At 32.3% G+C, this 22,042-nt stretch overlaps 3 protein-coding genes across 4 annotated transcripts; all 3 read right to left on the bottom strand.

Annotated features, from left to right (window-relative positions):
• Positions 1–345: 345 nt before the first annotated feature.
• LOC129319144 (preprotein translocase subunit SCY2, chloroplastic) lies at positions 346–7,602 on the bottom strand. 2 transcript variants are annotated; one of them, XM_054964144.1, is made up of 14 exons: positions 7,376–7,602; positions 6,283–6,774; positions 5,849–5,937; positions 5,257–5,336; positions 5,047–5,136; positions 4,620–4,711; positions 4,014–4,097; positions 3,356–3,497; positions 2,612–2,728; positions 2,196–2,325; positions 1,421–1,544; positions 1,199–1,305; positions 723–885; positions 346–640 (listed from the first exon to the last, which is right to left on the bottom strand). In XM_054964144.1, exons 1-13 carry the CDS (start codon positions 7,446–7,448, stop codon positions 796–798), a joined length of 1,710 nt encoding a protein of 569 aa, XP_054820119.1. In that variant the 5' UTR covers positions 7,449–7,602; the 3' UTR covers positions 346–640; positions 723–795. The 2 variants fall into 2 exon arrangements, with proteins under 2 accessions (XP_054820119.1, XP_054820120.1); XM_054964145.1 differs by having other exon boundaries at positions 7,298–7,597.
• Positions 7,603–14,136: 6,534 nt separating this feature from the next.
• LOC129295534 (uncharacterized) lies at positions 14,137–16,460 on the bottom strand. The gene is made up of 5 exons (XM_054934061.1): positions 16,327–16,460; positions 16,091–16,159; positions 14,997–15,150; positions 14,718–14,807; positions 14,137–14,606 (listed from the first exon to the last, which is right to left on the bottom strand). The coding sequence occupies exons 1-5, from the start codon at positions 16,405–16,407 to the stop codon at positions 14,467–14,469; spliced, it is 534 nt and encodes a 177-aa protein (XP_054790036.1). The 5' UTR covers positions 16,408–16,460; the 3' UTR covers positions 14,137–14,466.
• Positions 16,461–18,659: 2,199 nt separating this feature from the next.
• Positions 18,660–21,603, bottom strand: LOC129307670 (pentatricopeptide repeat-containing protein At4g02820, mitochondrial). Its single transcript, XM_054948530.1, has 2 exons — positions 21,110–21,603; positions 18,660–20,433 (listed from the first exon to the last, which is right to left on the bottom strand). Exons 1-2 carry the CDS (start codon positions 21,389–21,391, stop codon positions 19,177–19,179), a joined length of 1,539 nt encoding a protein of 512 aa, XP_054804505.1. The 5' UTR covers positions 21,392–21,603; the 3' UTR covers positions 18,660–19,176.
• Positions 21,604–22,042: the final 439 nt, after the last annotated feature.

Below are 22,042 nucleotides of genomic sequence, written 5' to 3' on the forward strand. Positions count from 1 at the left end.
TAAAAGATAAATCGGCTAATTTATAAATACCAACAAAACAGTTAACTAACTTGTGCCTTAAAATATTTTTTTTTCATAATTTTATTTCTATCCTTAAGTAATACTTATCATTTTCGTAAATTTATTTTAAGGCGAAAATAGTACTTTTATTCAATGATGATTAGGGGAATTTTTAAAAAAAAATATTAATTATTCCTCAAAGTTTATAAATTATCTTATATTTGGACATTATTCGCCAAAAATTTGTCTTGTAATTAGGAACTAAGGGAATATAATTACCAAGATTGGTTTTATACTAGTCAATTCATTATTCATAGTTACGCACGTGCTAAACCAAAGATGGAATTCTCTTCACAGCGGCTCCTATGCCCTCCGCACTTGCATATCCCGGCATCTCACTTTGAAAATTACAGATCACAGTTATGACAAATTTGAATTTCCTTTACAAATCCTAAGCTACATATAACAATAAGCTAACGAAAATTTCCTGGATACATAAGACGATTTATTTCCCCTAAGATATACGAAAACGAGCCTTCTGAAAGAGTGATCACAGCTGTTACTGAACAGGCAGCAAACACTGGTAGATTACTTCGCCACCCCAAAACTAGACTCTGACGTACTTGAAAAGCAGAGTCACCTGGACATATTTCGACAGAGGAAATCCGGATCAAATATCTCTACCGTCAAATTGTGTATTGAAGGGCAATCTTACTACTTACCAATGGCGACCAAATCGTTACCCTCGAGGTTTACATAACAAGGAACAGTTGAGCAGCACAGCCTTTCCAGAAGCTATACACCATACCGTCTCAGAGCCTTGCTTAAACTTGGCATTACATTATAGGCTTGATATGATCTTCTTAGCTCAATAATGGAACCAACCTGGACCAACAAAACCAAGGGCTACTCAGTGATATTGCAGAACAAATTTCAGAAATTTTTCTAGAGAATTTAAATTGATGAAAATGCCGGAACATTTACAACCAAAAATTCCACTTGAAGCAAGCTCAATATTTTCCATTAAGAATTGAACTAACCCAACAAGTAATCCAAGGAAATGACTAAATACATTAGGTCACTTTAATGTTCACATTGCGCAAAGTGCATTTCAAACTTGAATGGTAAAGGTTCACACGAATGCCTTGTCATATTATGTGAATTATCAAGAGTTTGCAAGAAAATTGTGAGGACTTACAATAATCAATACTGATGTGAACCCAATTGCAAATCCAGCATTGGTACGCCGTAAATAATGATCAAGAATGCTTGATGTGGTTGCCAAAACACTTAACAATAGGCCACCTGCAAATTTAACAACACAAGGCAATGAAACAATACGGTATTTTTATAAGGATTCATATAAATGGCATTCATGTTGACATAAGATTAACATAACAGTCAATCACCAAAAACAGACCCCAAAATCGTGTGGATGCCTGAACTTTTGAAAGGTATTCTATTGTTGCCTTCCCAGGCTTTATGTTAGGTATCCTGGCACCCATCTTATTCAAGTAATCGGCAATTTCCTTGGGCAAGTTGGCCTGGACACAATCAACATAACATATAAACAATAGCAAAACAGGACAAACTAACTTCCAATACTGCAGTGGCACAGTAGCGACAATCTAATAATAATGAGCCAAGCTATGTGTATCTGCATATCCTTTTTTCCTTCCCATTTTTATTTTGTTTCCTTGATAGCTACTTGGCCCCACATGATATATTAGTTTACGTTTCCTTGGCAGTCACACACTACAAAATCAGTCTAAAGGTTAGTGCAACTTGAATTAAGCAAAACTTGGTAACTTCAATTTCAAAAATCGGTTATATCAGAGACATCAAGTCATATTATTGACATTAAGTCAAAAGTCAACTTATCAATGTTCCCCCCACCCTCACCGAAAAAAAAAGAAAAAGAAAAAGTCATCTTAGCAAAAGTAATTCCAAAAGGACAAAATAAGCCTTTCTCTTATTAAATTTCAGGCTGGAGTCTGGCTGTTTTCACGGTGAAGGTAGCTTCAACCTAATTTGAAACCATAAATGATCTTTTTATGTATTATCAATCCAGTGTAAAACTAGTAGCTTATATCAAATGGAATTCCTTAAAATACTAACTGGATGGCCTTGCAGAGATTGTATCATGTAGATCACATAAAAGTATATAATTATGATAGCAGTGGAGAGAAACTTACAATATCAAATATATTGAATAAGAAGACGAAAAAAGCATATACGGAGTAGTAAACCCAAGGCTCAGCACCAGCAGATGTATCAGGGTTCAATATCTCCTTCACATGCTCCCAGAAACGTGAACCAAGCAAACTGCATGTTAGAATTAGAAGTTATTTCAAAAATCACAACAGTGAATCCTTCACAAGAAAGCAAATAAAATCTGTTTATAGAGCTCATGTGACAAACAACTGAAAAATCTGCTTCACCTAAGATGCATGCATGCATAAATGTGCATTTTGGGGGTGGGGATGAGAAGCTGATATCATAGGCATAAGGAATTGAGAATTTTTGCTGCTTTATCAGAAGATTGATTATTGATGAAAACTTGATATACTCAAATTATATTTAATTAAACTGTACTATAGATTATACAAACCTTGCAAGAATACTTGGAAACGCCAAGAGGTAAGTGGTGGTAAGAACAGGTTGCATTCCTGATGGGTTAATGTTGAAAGGAATATAGGGCTCCACTTCAGTAATTGGGGATTGCTCTCTGTTTCAAATTTCAAGACAACAAAAATGACAGTGGTCTATATCAATATCATAACGCTAAAATTCACCATTTTGAGCTTCAGAGACATGAAAATTATATGGCATAATCCCTCCACATTCAAATGTAAGCAAATTTTAACCAAGTCACACAGCTTAAGAAAGTTGATTAAGCATAATAACTATGTCTGAAATTAAATACCTTTGTAATTAATCTTCAGCATGTGAAGGAATCAACTTTGTCTTGTGAAAATAAGCTTTGATTTTATGAGGGGCAACTTGTAAAAAAAGTGATAAATGCTTCTCAAATTTTGTAATTTGCTTATAAAAAAACAATGAAGCATATGACAGTTTCTCCTATAATAAAAAACAGAGGGAGTAATAACGAAGGATTGTTTAGGCTATGTCCAACTGTTGGTCAGTGTGCAAATCAATGGAAGTACATAATATGAGCAAAAGACATTAGATTATCCTGTTTACTCTGGAAGAGGCATGGAATAGCTGCCATCACAATATAAACAGTAAAATATAACTTTTTACAATAGATAGAACATTAGAGCTCTTGTAATAATATCTAGAGTTTCAACAAAGATAATAAGGTTCAACTGCCTGTACCAAACAATGCTATTACCTTGCAGCAGAAGCAAGTTTGAAACCATAGTATTGAAGTTTCACTTTCCTGCAACCTTCAGTGACTACAACTGCCCACATAGTGACAATTGTAAATAGACCCAATACTGCAAGTACATAGGGCCACCAACTAACGGCACTCACTGCAATATCAAAAGGTATGGTTAAGAATTAATGATTTTATCAGACAGGTATACTAATGGAAGATTGAATATCTTCACCTAACAAACAAATGCATAACATCCTTGGGCTAATTTGTTACTCCCCCCACAGCCACTGACCCAAGATAAATTTCCATGTTAATCAGATTAAACTACAAAATTGCCCTCTCTTGTCCCCCCCTTCTCTTGTGTATGTAAGTGAGATACAACACTGTCATCATTGAATTCCACTACAAAATTGCCCTTTCTTGTCCCCCCCACCTTTTCTCATGTATGTGAGATACGCTACTGTCATCATTGAAAACATTCAATTAATGTGCAAGTCAAATGAAATCTAAAATTGTCAAATTTAGTAACTGTAAGTCTGCAGTTAAGGTCCATGTGACAAAAAATGTAGTTACTTCAACTTGTTAAGACTCCAGCTTGAGGAGCAGAAGTGAAGCGGACAAGGGAGATATGGCATTAAATTTCAAAAGCTTGTCTGTATTCTGCAAGTACCTGAGAGCTGAGTCAGCATTTTGTGCAATGTTTCCATATAACCCGTCAATATCCCCACACATATAATAAGCGAAGAACCTTGACCTGAAGAAGGCATCAACATCACAATAGAATAAATCAAATGGTAATAGCAGACATGTGTTGGCCAGTTTGTCTTAAAAATCATCCAAGTATAGACAACAATCACAATTCTCCCATCCTTTCAGGTTGTAGCAATACAAATTGAACCAAAAGATTAATTGTAAGCTCATGTAATATGGAAAATAAGTATCTTTTGAATAATATGAAAAATTTCCAATAGCAGCTGCTTGCAGGTCAAACAAATACCAGCAAGAATTATTTATGGCACTCTGATTTTGAGAGTTCCTTACATCAGCAAATGAATTTGCAAAGATATTTTACATCAAACAAGCTTGTATTGAGAAGACACAACCTTTTTAAGGAAATTACAAGGTACATATGCAACAAGGATAAAATTCACTGGTTCTCAAGCATAATTCTACATAAATTTCACACACTAAGCAGTGGTTTATATCATGAAAATTTTCCACAACTAATCATGGATGATGTAGTAACATATTTTGCTTAAAGATTTAATAAGAGTACCAAATCCGGATTCTGAGATGGTATCACATATCCATGTTATAGTCATTGCACCGCATACCAACAAAAGAGTTGTTAACATCACATGCTTGACCCTGCAATATAAAAAATTGTTTAAAAAAAAAAACATCTTTAAACGGAAAAACATTAATTCGAGTCAGAGAGGTTACACCATTGGTACAATTTAATCAGGTCTGTAGGCAGGACAATATAGTTAAAAATAAATATCCATTTCATAATGTAATGGAGGCGAAGAGACTACAATCTCTGCAAATGGATAACACTATTAAACAACATTTGGTAAGGATCACAACATATAACATATAGTCTATTTAATGTTATATTATCAATTGGCGAGCAGGACAAATTTTCATATATTAGTTTTTCATTATGTTATTATGCTTGAAATGGATCCTTTGGATCAAAGTACCTTTGATTGGCAGCATAAATTGAATATGGAAGTGAGTAGCATGCAAGTATTAGAGCTTCCAAAATTGCAAAGCCAAGTGACATCCACCATCTGTAATTTGCATAAGGATTCATTAGTTGATTATCCCAAAATCAAGGATCAGATATAATATTTGTTAAATGATTGATAGCAACTGTTAAGCTCAATGCTGGAATGGATAAGTGGACACACATATAACTCTTTATCTTCTCATGTCCATCTAGACCTTCCTTTCGCAGTTTCACCAGAGAAGGAACCATATGACAAAGAACCTGCACACCATATCACATCTGGTACAAATGTAGTGCACAAAATAGCTAATACTTCAAAAGAAAAAATAATTTACAACAACAACAAAAACAAGCCTTTATCCCACTAGGTGGGGTCGGTTACATGGATTGCAAAACACCAATGTGCTCTATCATTTATCAAGCTTCTAGGAATATTATTAATTAAGAGATCAATGCAAAATATTTTTTTGTAGTTAAAATATATACTAAAATTGGGCATTTGATTGAGAATATTGGCTCTAGTCACAATGATGTGTGATTCAAGGTAAAAGTAGTGATTGCAGAAAGACATCTTCTTTCAGAGATACTGATATACTGCAATTTCACTTATAATTCAGCAGCATAGCAAAAAATATCAGATTCTAAAATCGCATGTAAGTAAATGGAATAAAACATCTGTTGGCCTCCAAAATAGCAGAAAGTTAAAAACAACAAAAAACAAAAAACAAAAAAATTGCCCCACTTCTCTAACTCAAATAGTAAAGAGGGTAAACCTGCATAATAATGGATGCTATTATCTGAGGACTGATTCCGAGCTGGAAAAGAGAAAGTTTGAGCTCAGAGGTGTAGTCACCAAGTTCATCTGCCAGAAGCTACATGAATGACTGCTCAAAGGTATAACCTTACAAACCACCTATGAATGAATCTAAGGTGTTCTTCTAAAAGCTCATTGAATTGGATTAGGTTTTCCATTTTACTTCATAAGTTGCCTCGAACTTGGTATCCACCTTAAAAAAATTTAATCGTGTCCTAATCTTCCATTTTAAGTTGTGATCCTTTGGTTACCACTTACCAGTACTTGGAAATGAATACACTTTAAGTGCTGATTGATGAATGATGAGCACCAAAAGGAATAAGTTTTCATAAAAGCTACAAATCAGAAGTTATATATACAAGAGTGAAACTGAGCGATATCTGAGTAACTTACCAACAGATCCTGAGACAAAGCTTAGGTAGTCTTGTGGTATCAACCTCCTATCAAAGCCAGGTAGAGGAACAAAATAGCCAACACGGCTGAGTACAATTAGCACAGCAGTCACAAACAACCTCCTTCGTATCTCACTTTTGAAAAATGATTCAGCAATCCCATTCAGGACAGAACTCAAGCGAACAAAATTAAGAAACCTATTTTTATACTTTTTGGGTCTCAAGTCCAGGTTATGGGGATCAGAAGATGCAAGAACCCCTGCCCCATCACTTTGAGTTGGAGGAAGAATTTCTTGATCTGAATGCTGGATATTTGGAGGTTCCACATGCAAATAGTCACTTCGATGCTTATAAGAGAAGTTGAAAGAATGCTTCCAGTTTACTCTATTAAACGAAGACCTGTTCAGCAATAGGGATTGCCTTCTTTCAAATGAAGAACCCCACGTTTTATGGCACTTTATACAGTAAAATTGGATTTGTTCTGATTGTCTGCCTGTGATAATAAACAGCTTGCAATAAGAGCATGTTAACTCATAATTGATCATACACTTCTCCGTAGAACAAGCCTAAACAATCCTCGCTAATTTAAATAGTCCGAGTAGATAGTGGTACAAATTGTTAAGCTTGTAAGAGCATATTCCTTCTTGACCAAGAGATAGGTACAAAGATTTAGTATCCTGCCAGTTTTCATAGCAATATATTTAACGAAATAACATTTTTGATTCAGATATACAATTCGTGACTCTGGACACTTGAGACAAGGATGAAAAGCAAATAATGAAAATACAAGTACGAATAACAAATGCTTGCCATACTATAAAATTGAGCAAAATATGATAAGCGACACATAAACGTAATGAGAAGAATATATGCGATAATTGACTATCACATTCATTCTAGCCATTCAAGGTCACAATAAGATAGAAAATATCCGAAGTCCTGTCCCGCGAATCACGGTGCACTATCAGTGAGAATAAAAAACGCTCACAAGCTTCACGCGAAAAGACTCAATTTACCTCTCAAATAGCCATACTTCATTTTCTTTCTTCTTTGCTTCCTCAGATTTCTAGGTAACGAAACACTGGGAAACTAACCTCGAAATATCTTGGGATTAGCTCGAAAGCTATGTGGATGTAAGACATGTGAGCTGAACCGAGTAGCTTCCATGACTAGGCTTCGAATTCAGGATGAGTGCCGGAAGTGGCGAGAGCAACGCGCGCTAGTGCTTTGCTTCAAGTTCAAGGCTAGCAGTAGGTGCTCATTCGATTCGCCGGATCCTGTGTTTTGCCCGCTATAATTCCACTTGCTGCTAGGCTTTTGTTATTGGATAATCACACGCCGCTTGTGCTGAATGAGTGCGTGGCAACGCATGAGTGACTGGTCCAAGAAGGTTGTCTCCCAGAATATTTTATAGTCATTAAAAAAAAATTTATGATTAAATTTATATTTTTTTTAATTTAAATACTATAAAATTAGATAGATTTAACTTTAGGTAGAAAGAATGACAATTGAATCTCATAAAAATAAATAAATGATAAAAAAATTCATGAAATGAGATAATTACTCCTTTTGAATTAAAATATAAATTATTTTTTAAAAGTTTTATTTAATTCAAAATATAGGTAATTGGATAAGTTTTATATTCCTTTTAATTTAAAATATAAGCATTTTTTCTTAACTAATCTTAATTTAAAATATAAACAATCAAGCACATGTAAAAAAGATTTCATTTTGCTCCTTGTATTTATTACCTAGATATTTATATAAATATACCTTTCACTCGTTATAATGTATATTGGTAATTAAGACTAAGATTAAAAAAATAATATATATTTTTTTATGGGAATGAAGATTTTATTAGTATGCAATTTTTTTCCTCCAAAAAATGCTTATATTTTGGATTAGATGGAGCATATTATTTCTCAAATCAACCCTTACTTTATTGAGTAACTAGTAAGCTACCTGTGCAATGCACCGGTCTTATATTATAATTTTTATGAATAAAAAATTATTAATCTTATAAGAAGATGTTTCTCAAAAGAATAACTTGTAATAAACACTTTTGATTTTCATATCATCTTATATGTAGTGGGATTATATAATTATTGCATGAATATTAAGTATATATATTAAAGTAAAGCAAACGATAAAAATTAAATGCACACTGTGTAAATGAATACGATGGAAAGCAAATTAACAAAAATTCATAATTTGTTGAATCAAATTGCCAAAGATTTTTTTATAAGTGATATTAGAAGTTCTATCTGTGGAGCAATCATTCCTATTAAGAATTAATATTTTTAAACCTTTATTCCTACTTCAAACATGAAAAACAACATTATATAATTGATTATGGGGTGAGTACAGGATAAGGTAGGCACAAACCAACATAACACATGCTCTACCCTTGGCTCTTATTAATGATCATGGCAAAAAACAATATAATGAGAAACTACCCCCTTATCATAGTAAATAGCACATGGAATTAGATGGACGCACACATATCAATATGTAATATATAATTGCATCCCTATATTTGATCTATAGACATTTATTTGGCCTTAATACCATATTTTTCAATTCTTATAATCAAAAGACATGTACCATTACACAACCCCATAAATATATCAATGTTCCATATTAAAATAATTAAAGCACCCATTTTAAGCCTTAATTTATGATTTAAGAGGGCATAGCATTGAAATTTAATTTAAAAAATTTGTAGAGTACATGCCATTAAGTAAATATATGTCCCTATCGTCTTTCACAATACTATCAAAGCTCAAGCATACAACTTCATCACCAAAAAGTGGGGACAACATATACTTATTTACTTCTTTAATCCTAGTTAAAATAGGAGTTAATATAGCCATATATCTAAAATTCAGATAATTATAAACATTGTTAAGGATAATCCAAGAAAGTTGAATTGATAATGGATTTTATTGAGTTATCCAAACCTTCCAATAAGAAATTCAGTTGGGATCTTAATATTTATAGATCTTTTATTAAGTCTAGTAGCAATCCAATCACCAATTGATAATCTAATAAGCAAAATATTGAAGAACACTAATAGATGCCCTAGTATTTGTTGCTAGAAGTCATATGTTTTTTATTAGTGTAAGGAGTTGACAATTATCTCATATGTACAAAGAGTTAACGGTGGCAAGAAAAAAAAAATCATCTCTTGACCTACATGAAATAACATGAAAAATTTGTTTAAAATCTCAACGAAACACAATAACTGTTCCTTTAAAATGAAAGATAGTCAATTAATGAGTTGTTTAACTTTAGAATATCCTTTAAATATATATTAAAATCTTTGGTATAAAACTTGTGTGCATTAAAGTCTTATCCTGCATTAACAATTTCAATATAGCAATTAACAACTTTAGTTTAAATATTAATAACACAGTCATAACTTCAATCTAATCGTCCAATAACAAATATATTTATTATATTAACAATTTTACCTTTTCTATTTACAAATTTAATTTAGTTTTTAACAATTATGTTGTCTATTAGTTTGTAGAGGGTTAGAAACATAATTATTCCATTTCTCAATACTATTTTGTCATTTACTTATTTTAAAGAAATTTATTTGTCATTTTCCAAAAAATATATATGTATATGTATGTTACTATATTGTATTTATATTCTAAATTTTTTAACTTTGTCACTAGCAAGATTGGGTTAGTTATCAACTCGATTCCTGATCTTTATGCGCTAAAATCGAGACCAGCCAACCTAATGTAAAATATAGGTTTGGTCTTCTTTTGAAAACATAATTATTATCAAATAAATTTAAAATAAAAAATAAATTTTATGCATTATCTCCATCTAAAATTATTTTCTCTTGAAAAATAATATTTTTAAATTATAAGAACTCAATGATTATATATTATTTTAAAAAGCAAATTAAAATTTTGAATTAAAATAGTATATTGATTTTTAACATTTTTTATGACAATAACAAAGTAATTTATATTAGGTATGACACATGAAGAAAAATAATCTTATAAGTTCAACTAATATTAATAAAAATTTTAAATAACGCTCACCAACAACTTTACATATTTTGGTGAAAATAATACTAGAAAGTATAAATAAACTTGCTGTGATTATAAACAACATTTACTTATTTAACCTTCATATTTCTATCATATCCACATCTCTCCAACATAACAAATCTAACTTAATATGCTTCATACAAATAAAATATAATGCTACATATATATTTCATTAAATAAAGTGAAAAAAAATAAAGTTTAAGATAGAAAAAGTTTCTAAATAAATAGGATATTATATAAGGGCATTAAATAAAGTTTTTAAATAGATAGAAAAATTTGAAGATAAAATATTATCTTGATTGTGCTAAATAAAGTTTTTGAATAAAAAATTCAGAAAGTTTAATAACATACATACTAAGTAATTAGTATTCATTGCTTACCTATATGCAATATCTGAAATATTGACAAACTTGAACTCAAAATAATGGATAGAACTTGTCTTAAGATGAAACTTCATAATAGTCAAGTACATGAAGTTAATCTGGTATAAATGGTTTATTGTCCAATACGATCCAAAACATTAGAAGATCCCAAATTTTAAAATTGTGCATGTCTTAAATAGCTGCAATTTATGTCTAAAACATTTAAAAAAAAAGCTTTCAAATGACTACAGAGATCAAGTATTAGATAGATTACATAAGTATTTCATATCAAACAAAATTGGACGTAATTGATGGATTACAACTATTAAAAAGAAAATACAACAGTCATAAAAACTTACTCTAATATCATGGAAAACCAATTCAATGCCGTTGGAATCTTTAAATATATTTCTACTTAGCAATCTCCACACATGATGAATCACCCAAGCAAAAATGCCAATCCTTTTTCGTTGTATTATATGGATATCAAATGTAGAAGCCGTGAATAGTATAATAATAGTTAAGAGGAGAATAAACCTAATATGAATATAGGAGTGAGTGGACGTAGAATTCTAAAGTGTGATATTAGCCTAGCGTAGTAATTTATAATTGAATAATTTTGAATTAAGAGGAGAAAATGAAGGGGAGATTTTTTAAAATCATGATATATATTAAATATTAATTTTTGTGATGATATATATCTAAAGTGATCCCAAATTAATTTGAATTCAAAAATTAATTATCACTTATCACATATATATATTGTAAATCCTAAACAAAGTTAATATTTTCAAACCATGCAATACTAAATATTTATATCAAACCATTGAAATTAATATTTTTTAAACGTAAATAATTGATAATGTACGTCTTTATATTTATAAAAATATGTATTTTACTATTTTTAAACCCATAATTGCATATTAAATATTTAGATAGATTGGTATTAATTTGACTTTAAATAAATAGATATCTATATTTTATTATATGATACAAATTTTTTGAAATCATGAGAATAAATCTAAATATTCAAACAATTTTTTTTTCAAAATATTTAAATATATATATATATATTAATTTAAATTTGAATTCAAATAGATATATACACACACAATCATATGAATATTGATTTTTGGCAAATCTTTAGAATAGATGAAAATTTTAAATAGAGATTTTTTTTAAATTTTAAAATAAATAGATATTAATTTAAATTCAAATATGATCATATTTAAATTTTAAATAGGTAAAAATAAATTTTTATATATATATAAAAATTAATAATTTATCCCACACCTAATTTCAAACCTAAATAATATATTTTATAGATATTAAAAAATAATAAATCATCTCGAACTTAACTCCAAACCTAACTTTGAAGCACAAAATTGTAAAAAAAGTATCCTGAAGCAAAGAATTGCAATAAACCTAAAAATGAACATATGACATTCTCTTATAACTTTTAACCCTACTTTTATATATATAATAGTTAGTAAGAATATTTAAAATAAGTTCAATGTTATATTTATTATGCGCGAAGATATGGTTGAAAAATGTAATTTTTTTAAAAAATTAAACTTTTAATCAACTTTTATTGAGAAATGTAAACTAATTAACAATGACTTATATTATAGTTAAGATTTTAAAAGGAGTATCAGGAAGTCTCTACAAATTTTTTTTTGTAAAATTATATTTCTTACCCTCAACAAAATGATAAAAAGGCATATTTAAAATTTAAAAAGAAGTTGTTAATAAAAAGTGTAAAATTATCAGGAATAAAAATGGTAAAATTATTTTTTTATAAACAAATGGTATGATAGTTGTTACTTTAATTACTATACAATAATAAATACATTTTTATATTAATAATTTTAACTTACTGATTGGTTAGGTGTTAACAATATAGTTAGTCATAACTTCAGTTTAATTTATGTATCCTATTTCAATTGTGCCTTTATTTTAGCTTAAATATTTTATTTTATTTCAAAATTTATTATTTGTGCATGTTAAAAAATATAAACAACATATTCTAACTTATAATTTATGACCACATACATATTAAAATACAGAAAAATATTTCATTTTAGAATCTCTTATGCTTGTACCTATTAAAGATATAAGTAACACTTTATTTTATTCTATAATCTTTCCCCTCATGCAATTTAAAATTTGGATGAAAATGTGTGCAATATATTATTTATATTGCCTCATGCATATTATTAAAAACTTAACTAACATATTTTATTTTTAATTTGTTACTCTGTATATGTTATTCAAAAAATTAATTTCTAATTTTAAAATTATATAAATAAAAAATATTCATCTTTTTTTAATTCCATGCTAGAATAAAAGATAAACTTAAAAATACCATTTAAAAAATGTTTTTAACGTCGTACAGTGCAATCCGACAAGATTTTATAATATAGAGAGAAGAGATTATTTGCTAAAATTTATTATATGTAAAATTTAAATTGCAGTAAAATGCTTCTTGAATTCTTAAAAGCAATATACTTATTTTCAAGAAATACTCCGTATTCTGTCTCATTTAAAAATTAAAATGACATCTGTGTTTAAAATTTTAAACATTATTATTGATTTAATATATAAATTTAAGATTCTTTTAACCATAAAAATTTTAGATCATAAAGTTAACATATTATAAACATGCTTTTTTTTACCAAGTGCCTAAGTGACACCAACAGCTGGACTGACTCTCTCCTTCGTGTCACGCAAGGGTAATAGTGCGGTGAATTTCTTGGCTGCTATTGCTGCTAAGGAAGTAGGTCTTGTTGGATGGGTGGAAACACCACCACCTCCTCTATCTCTCTTACTAGCTGAGGATGTCAAGAGTTCTGTGCTGGATCTGCCCAATGTGCAGTTGAGTAGCTGACCATGATCGAAATGGTGTTGACTAGTTCTTGTTGTTTTTTCCTTTGCTATTTTTCTCTTTTGACTTGCGTTTGCTGCTATTTGTTTTTTTTTTTTTTTGGTTTTTACCTCTTGTTGTTGCTGTTTTGCTTCTTTGGTTGTTGCCTTTTGTATGTGCTGGTTTCTGATTTATGGAATAGGTCTTTCCTTTGGCCAAAAAAAAAAAAAAAAAAAGAACTGGCTTTGTCTAATGTAATTTTATTTTTCAGACTATACACACCATCTACGCTAGTTGTAAATACACTACCTTTTCTGCCACCAAATATTCTGCCATTTCGAGTGAGGAATAGATATCTCCCAAGTTTAATCACATGTAAGTTCGTCAACACTACCTACTCTACATAATATGAAGTAAATTTTAATTTTAATTTCATAAAGGCACCAGGATATGAACTCGATAATGCCGGCTCCTGACATTCACAAATTCAATTAACAAGTCACCTAAAGTATTTTGATTTATTGATCTCGCATATTTTTCATCAAGAAAAAGCAAAAAAGAGCATTAAAAATCAGGACGTTTAATTCATTCGCTAATTTTCACTAGGAATAGTATAATAATAGCGTAACAATGGTACATCCTGCATTCATTGATACAGTGTGCATTGCAACTACAGAACTAAATGGAGCAAAAGGAAGAAAAGAAAAGAAAAGAAAAGAAAAAGAAACGGTACGTGCTGTTAATTATTATTATTATTGGAGGGAAAAAATAAAAGCATTGTCAAAGAATGGAGTAACACGCCGCAGCACAAACCACTAAAATATGCCATGTTTTATTATTGGTGGGCTCCGCATTATATGGTCTTGTGGTTATATTAAGCAGCCAGATGGCTAGTAAGTCCATTCCTTTGGAAGAAATATCCTTGCGTCATGAGAAATAATACCACCTTGCCTCGACACATTTCTCTGGTCACTTTTCTTCTTGCGTGATTTACTGAAATCGTCTCCACATCTGGGCTCATATTTCGGCTCTGCATTGTCATGGTGAATTGTATTCTTGCTTGTAGTTTAATAATGTTGTGAGATATTGAATTAACTTTATGTACAAAATAAGGACAAAGAAATTAATTAATCAATGAGACCTTGACGGGGTGAAATTTGCAAGCCTAGCGTGTGCACGTTGAGATTCAGAGCTCGAATCACTCGGTTTGGGAGGAGCACAGGAGCGCACCCTGCAAGTTATGTAATTGGAGTGTCAGAATCTTATAAATTCAACTCTTGTTTGAGAGCTTCTCAACTTATAAATTCAATTTTTATTGTAAGACTTCTCAATGTACGACTCAACAATTCTAATCTTTTGAGGTATACTTGTCTCTAGTACTCATAACAATTAACAAACATCAAATAGAAGTTATCAAAACCTTGCTTCTTCTTGCGAGGTTGGAAATTTGTGCCTGCTGTTTGGGGTAAGAATACCCCTGTTCCACACGATCTCTGCCCAGATTCGAGGAAAATTGCTTGCATTCCATATCCACCATTGGCCACTCTTGGCCTTTGATGTGATAATCTTGAGTACTGTGTAAAAGAAAACTACATGTTATACCACAAACGCAATTGCAGATGTTGTGGAAGATACTTATAAAATATGTGGAGTGATATTGGAACCAAATTTACATTACAGGAAAGACTATCCATTTTAATGAACGTGGCAATGATTCAATTTTTTAACTTTTTTCTGCAAGCCACTCCACTGAGATTTGTATATATAATTGTTTAGGTTTCAGCTTTGTTGCATTGCACCTTTGCCACCTAATATGTTTTCCAAACAGATATAAGAAAAGAAAATCAGACCAACCAGATTGAACGAAAAGCTTAAGTCCAGAATTCGGCACATTCTCTGCTTTATTAACTTGAAAATTGAAAGGTGATGGTTGGTGGGTTACATTTGTTCTCAAGATCGTATATATTTCTGCTCTGTTTGTGTGTGTGTGTGTGTGTGTTACTAATAATGACAAATTGATGACTTTTTGATTTTAAAGGAAGATTGATTGGGTCGGAAGGGATAAGTACCTAAATGCAAAGGCATGTTCTGTGTTAATAACACATACCGAAATAGCTGAGCTTTCTTTAAGTTGCAATTGAGAAACCTATAATGGCTACCAGAATATATCTTGACACGTTTTTTCCCCTTACCATGCTCTTATGGCCTATGTCCTTATATCAATAGGCTTTTGCGTAATGCATAGAATGCATCTTGTCAATGCCTAAACCTAACCAATCTTACTCACATTTCACCAGCCAAACTTTATACACGAACACGCAACAATAAGCTTCTTTCCCTCTCTCTCTCTCTCTCTCACCTGTGTTGTTTTAAAACGCTAGAGAAGTAATTAAGGAAGTAAGAGGGTTGGTTTATAATGAATATAAGCCTAAGCTAAGTGCAATTGGACCGAGAGCTGTTCTCGAACTCCGGTAAGCTCGAATTCTTCATTCTCAATCATAAAGAGGGAGGTACCTGAGGTTCTACTGAAGATTTGTGGCGAGGCAGTTCATGATGTTTTCGGTGACCGTGCCTCGTATGTACCTGAAAGCAAGCTAAACAACATGTGAATCCAATATATAAATTTATCTCCACATTAAAATTGCAGAACGTTGTTTATTAATGAAGAAGCTGTTACAGAGAAGCCGAAACACTAAGTTATAACGAACTCGGAAAACAAGATAAGTAAGAAGAAGAGTTAAAAGGCATGCCTCGTCTACAACATTAGAGGGCAAGCACCGTAGCATTCGTTCATCGAAGGCAAATTCATCTTCATGAACAGAAGAAGCCATGGAGGAAGGGAGGAGAAGAAAACTTGTCTTGATTTATGACGACGTTTTAGTTGCTGTGTTCTGTAATGGGAATTGGGGGGTTGGCTTTTAAAGGTCCAGCTTCTGACCTGCCACTTAACTAAAAATATTAAATCAAATGCGAGGGAAGAAAACAAAAAGAAGTTCAAACGGCATTTTGGGGGACCACCTGCAACCCACGATGTCTCGCCCCCTCACCATCGCGTGGACGGCACCTGGCATTGGGATAATGCTAAACGACAATGGTGCATGTCGTTGCGCGTGCGATTATGCATGGTGCTAAGAACATGACTTGTGTGTACATACGAGGTATTTTTTTGACATGTTTAGCCCTGATCGTGGACTCGAATTACGTGTATAACCCCCCAACGTGATCACTTATCACTTTTTTAGTTTTTGAAACGTTTCTGCTTTGCTTCAGGTTGACTTGAGTATTTTGTCCCCGATCTCTGCTTTGCTCAATTCAACTTGAAAGCCGTGTTTAACTGAATCATACAGCCGGAATATAAACTTGCTTTTTCAAGACGGAAAATCTGTAGCCCTTAAGTTCAATCAATCTTCTTTTGGAGCTTTCACCAAAAAAAAAAAAAAAAAACAGCGTCCTAAGTAACTTCCCTTGCAAAAACTTCAGGAAAAGGAGTAAGTTTTCCAGCAGGCAGGGACATTTGTGTAAATTAGATGTTTACAGAGACTGGTTGTGTGTGAGGGTTGGGTTCGGTAAACCCCTAGCTGTGTGGTTGTTGCAGTTATTCTTCGTGTAACGCTCATCTGCTTGCTCCATAACCTCCCATGACCTCATGCTTTCTTTTGGTCAAGTGTATTTCTGGTTCTCGAAATTTTATTTTGGTGATCTACAAGGAGCAGATGCTATCTAAGCCTTTTGTACGTATGTGGCAACCCGGGGCAATCCTCAACTTTTCTTAACCACCGTGCCAAATCCTCCCAACATCTTTGAAACAAAACCATGTCAAACAAACCCCAACGGAAGTAATGTCTCTCTTCAATAATGGATGAAAATTAATTTTAAGAGCTCAACTGCATCAAATCATACTATACATATAACACTACTCTAACATAAAGTTGGCTTTTGAGCAACAAAAAAAAAAAAAAGTAGGTAAAACCAGCTTTTCTCATTGCTTCCAAATTTTAAATCTGGTCCTGGTTTAGGTGAATTGGGAGGAGTTGAAGATTTGATAACAGCGTGTGCGTATAATCGCATTATCCAATGTGTCCGGCGGTGCTAAATTAATTTCTTTTTCTTTTTGCGTGGCAGTAACGGTAGGGGAAAACTGAAGTGCGTTTAAAATAAAGATGTTCAACTTATACTTATTTCAATTAATTCAGTTTTATTTTGGTCACATGAGAACTGGTCTCGTCCCTAAAACAATTGGCAGCCTTTGGATGTCTCGTTTTATCCTGAATATTATATATATAATTTTTATTTTAAAAATATACATTAAATATATTAATTATATTAATATAATTAATATTTATATTAATTATAATTTTAATACTTGCAATTCTCATTTAAAAGTAAAATTTTTTTATATTAATAATTTTAATGACATAGAATAAGCAATATAAGGTAATATTTTTTTTTACAATATATTAATTATATTAATATAATTTACTCTTATATCTATTTATTTAATAATTTTTGCTTATATTGTATTTTTTATTTTATTTTTAAAAGAGTTACTAAATTAATATATCTCAAATAAAGAAAAATAATAATGATTTATTGTTACTTTTATAATCTAAAGATCACTTTTGAATGCTATCATAATATGTGATATCTCATGTATACCTAACTTTAAGTTATACACTTGTAATTATAATTAATATAATTTAATAATTAATTTTAAATTATTATGATTTATATGCTCATGTTATTTTGATTTTAAATTTAATAAATTATGTAATTTAAAATTTTAATTAATGAATATTATTATCAAATCTTTTTTCTCATATTGTCTACTTTATTGAGATGATAGAATATTCCAATCTTGTCCTAATCCCATTAACATGAAACAAAAATTCAATTTCAATTATTTTTCAGGACAAGACACAAGACAGTCCTAACCCCATCCCATAAATACCCCTAATTCATAAGGATCAGACCTTTAGAGAGGATGCCACTAATCTTGACGAAGAGGCTCATTGACAACAATAAACATACAACAGCAAAAGATTGGAATGTTATTTTGAACCATGCATATAAGAATGCCCTCGAATGTACAAATTGGTATGCTAGGTCTGATTAAGATCTTGATGACAATAACTTAATATTTTGAACTTCATGTTCAGGTCGTAGGCAGGTAGGAAAGAAAATTACAGCATTACAGACAGCTCTAAGCTCGCTGGACAAAATTCTACAGCCTCAAACAATGAACCGCAGAATTTTGCACAAGGCAGGTTCTCTTCAACAATTGCTTCGCCAAGAATCAATCAAACCAAAGAGCATACAGAAATCTTTGCAAATTAAATCAACTTCCTCTAAATATCTGAACTCTGAAGCTACATGACTACTACAAAATAATGCTAACAATTACATCCCCCATACGTAGGTTGAATTTGAGGAAAAAGCTAATCTCCGCCAATGAGCACTTATGCACAAAACAATGTATTGACTTCTGAACCGGGGAAATCTTTCTGCCGGTGCCTCCTGGATTGAATTGACATTGACATTAGCGAAATAGATACACAACCATCAATTGCAATCAGATTTATTTCATCCATTTGATGCTGCAGTTACGACAAAATGCTGGAAACATCACTGACACACATTTTACCAGTTATGTCTAAGAGCCTATGAGTCTCTTCGTCCAATGGAACATTATCCTTCTTCATCCTCTCAACAACAATGAGAGGCATTTTACCAGCCTTAGCATAAGTTTTGAGAAGTAGATTGTATATCTCAGTATTCACGTGGCCAGCATCTCGAAGGGTAACCAACAATTGCTCTGACCCTTCAACATTGGCCTGCTCCTCTAGCATTTTGAAAATCTTTCTCACTAAACTTTGATCGGGATTCCATTTTTTCACACTAGTAACGGCTTTCCTGAAATTATCCAGTACTTTTTCTACATCGTTCTTTTTCAAATAGCCCCAAGTAAATAGCTCCCATGTAGTGTAGCAAGGATCTATGCCTTTTCGCACAAACTGATTTAAAAAGTTTTCAGCCATTTCCATCTTGTCTCGGTTAATGTATGAGGCAAGAAGTATATTTGAAACTCTGACATCTTTGGTCCCAGTAACTGACTCCCATTCCTGATAAAGGCTCTCAGCTTCTTCAAATTCACTGAGCCTTACAAGTGATGATATCATACAAGTGTACTCAGCATCATTCATTTTACGAAAGCATGATTTCATCTTCTTCCATATTCGAAAAACTTCATCCTTATTTCCCATGTTCGTATGCAAACTAAGTAGAGAAGGATAAGCAACTCGAGTATTCCTTGAGATTCTGCTCTCCATTTCTTTCAAAGTAGATGCTGCTTTTTCAGGGAATGCATTTTTAATGTATAAATTGGTTAATGTACTATACGTTACCCAGTCAGGATCTAATTTTTCCTTCTTGAGCTCAAGGAAAACTCTTTCTGCGGCTTCAACATCATCCTGTGAAGCACAAACAGTTAACCACAAATTAAAAGTTACAACATCTGGTGAAATGTTCTTCTTTAGCTCCTGAATGGTTTCATAAAACTTTTCAAATTTCCCATTTGACAGGTAAAGAGATAGCATGTGGTTATAAGGAAGAGGATTTTTCAAGAGACCACATTCTGACATTTTCAACATGAGAGCTTCAGCTTTGTCAGCCAAGTTGTTTTGTGCATAGACATGGAGAAGAGCAGAACAGGTTGGTTGACCTCTGATCCGATCAGGAAGATCCTCAAAGAATTTTTCAGCACTTCTTAGACCACGAACTTTTGCTATCAAGTCCAAGTGGACGGCATAGTCCCCTGGCACTAGCTTGATGTCTGGCTGCGAGGTCATCCACTCACAGACCTGCATATGAAAAGGCAGAATTATGGTTAAGCTATACAGATAGAAGGCCAGTAAAGCCAGTTATCCCACCATTTATTTCCATAAAACACATGCATGTCACAGATAATTATAAAATTGTTTCAAAAGAATATACATCACTTCTTCCTTAAACTTTCAAAGGAAGATAAGCACAACTAGCTGCTGTGAATAAAAAGTCCAAATACAAGACACCTAGCATGGACGCATTATAAACAGATAACAGCCTTGATATGCTCAGTTTTTTCCTGCGTATTTTTCTATATCCTAATTACAAGAAGGGAAAACTTGAGACTCGCCAACCATTTTCACAAGCTTGAGTTATAATGGTATTGCGAATGAACTTAATGCTTACTCTTTCTGACAAATTATGTCCGTTCCTGCAAACGAACGTGAACGATTATATCTTAACAGCTCATGCGAAGAATTCTAATAACGTCAGCAGAGCAGGATAATAGAATCACACTGCACAGGACTGACAAACAGAAAATTCCCGAACATAACGAACTCCAACATAATGAATACCTGTTTTCTACACTACGCAATGCATAACAGAACATCGAGTAGAACCTAACTCTAAGCCAAACAGTATAGAGCTGACCCGGGAATTATAACGGTGGACATGCAGGAAACACATTAATAAGAAATGTCAAGAACCAACCTCGAGAGCGTGTTTGTACCGCTTGAGCTTACGGAGCTCGCGAACGATACGATTGAGCTCGTACTTGCGAGCCGTGTTGCCTTCTTCTTTCCATTTATTGATGGCAATGACAGCACTGCGTTTTGGGTAGACAAGGCTCAAGAGCCTTTTACCCAGTGTATCTCGGCCTCGAGGGGAGGTGGGAACAGTGACGGTGGAGGTTTGCGCCGACGTCTCAACCGTCGCGTTGATTGAGAAACGGCGCACGACCGATAGACATGTTTGGTATGAGCGGAGCAGCATTTCCCTTTCACTCAGCTGCGCCGATAATGAACCGTGAAACAAGCGAACTAAAGACGCCCCAGCTCCAGCCCGTATGGTTTAAATCGGCCGTGCGGGTTTCGGTCGCCGATGAGATCCTGTGCAGAAGGCTCCTCCTTGCAAATTGTAATGATAAACCCCCCTTGAGCCCTAAAATGGTACATTTCCTCTTTCGCTGTATGTGGGATTCTTGATGCCTGCATTTGCTTTATTTACAAAAATAATAATCACTGGGCTGTTTGATGCACTTTTTAAATCAGTCCTCCGCAGTGACATGTTTGAAAGTGTTTTTTTATTTTATTATTTTAAAAATTAATGTTTTATAAAGTAATAAAAAGATAATAAAAATATGTATATTTTTTATTCTTTCTTATTCTAAAAAAAATTTCAAAACACTTAAAAAATATTTTTATTTTTCTATTTTTTAAAATAATATTTTATTTTTTAGTTTTTAAAATACTTTTTAAAAACACGTTATCAAACAGCACAATGTGTTTTTTTTCTTCTTGGAAATATTTCCTACATGATTCAAGTTCCAATCAAGAGTGTGTGTTGCTGGAAGGTAGACTTCCCCTCAATCCAATCCTTATCATCCATTCCAAGCTTTAGAGACAAGACTCGAGAAATCATTAT

Source organism: Prosopis cineraria, unplaced genomic scaffold (assembly GCF_029017545.1).
Source record: "Prosopis cineraria cultivar Desert tree isolate PC_DT_omini unplaced genomic scaffold, ASM2901754v1 PC1, whole genome shotgun sequence".
Classification (NCBI taxonomy): Eukaryota; Viridiplantae; Streptophyta; class Magnoliopsida; order Fabales; family Fabaceae; genus Prosopis; species Prosopis cineraria.

Bases quoted from the DNA above. Each gene is read 5' to 3' on its own strand.
- LOC129319144 (XM_054964144.1), bottom strand. From the start codon at position 7,448: ATGGAAGCTACTCGGTTCAGCTCACATGTCTTACATCCACATAGCTTT. The intron at 2,729-3,355 runs GTAATAGCATTG...AATTTGAAACAG, and splicing joins AAACTTGCTTCTGCTGCAAG to AGAGCAATCCCCAATTACTG. The intron at 1,545-2,195 runs GTAAGTTTCTCT...GATTGTGTCCAG, and splicing joins TATTCAATATATTTGATATT to GCCAACTTGCCCAAGGAAAT.
- LOC129295534 (XM_054934061.1), bottom strand. From the start codon at position 16,407: ATGGCTTCTTCTGTTCATGAAGATGAATTTGCCTTCGATGAACGAATG. The intron at 16,160-16,326 runs GCATGCCTTTTA...GCTTGCTTTCAG, and splicing joins CCTCTAATGTTGTAGACGAG to GTACATACGAGGCACGGTCA. The intron at 15,151-16,090 runs GTACCTCCCTCT...TCTTTTACACAG, and splicing joins AATCTTCAGTAGAACCTCAG to TACTCAAGATTATCACATCA.
- LOC129307670 (XM_054948530.1), bottom strand. From the start codon at position 21,391: ATGCTGCTCCGCTCATACCAAACATGTCTATCGGTCGTGCGCCGTTTC. The intron at 20,434-21,109 runs GTTGGTTCTTGA...TTTCATATGCAG, and splicing joins GGTACAAACACGCTCTCGAG to GTCTGTGAGTGGATGACCTC.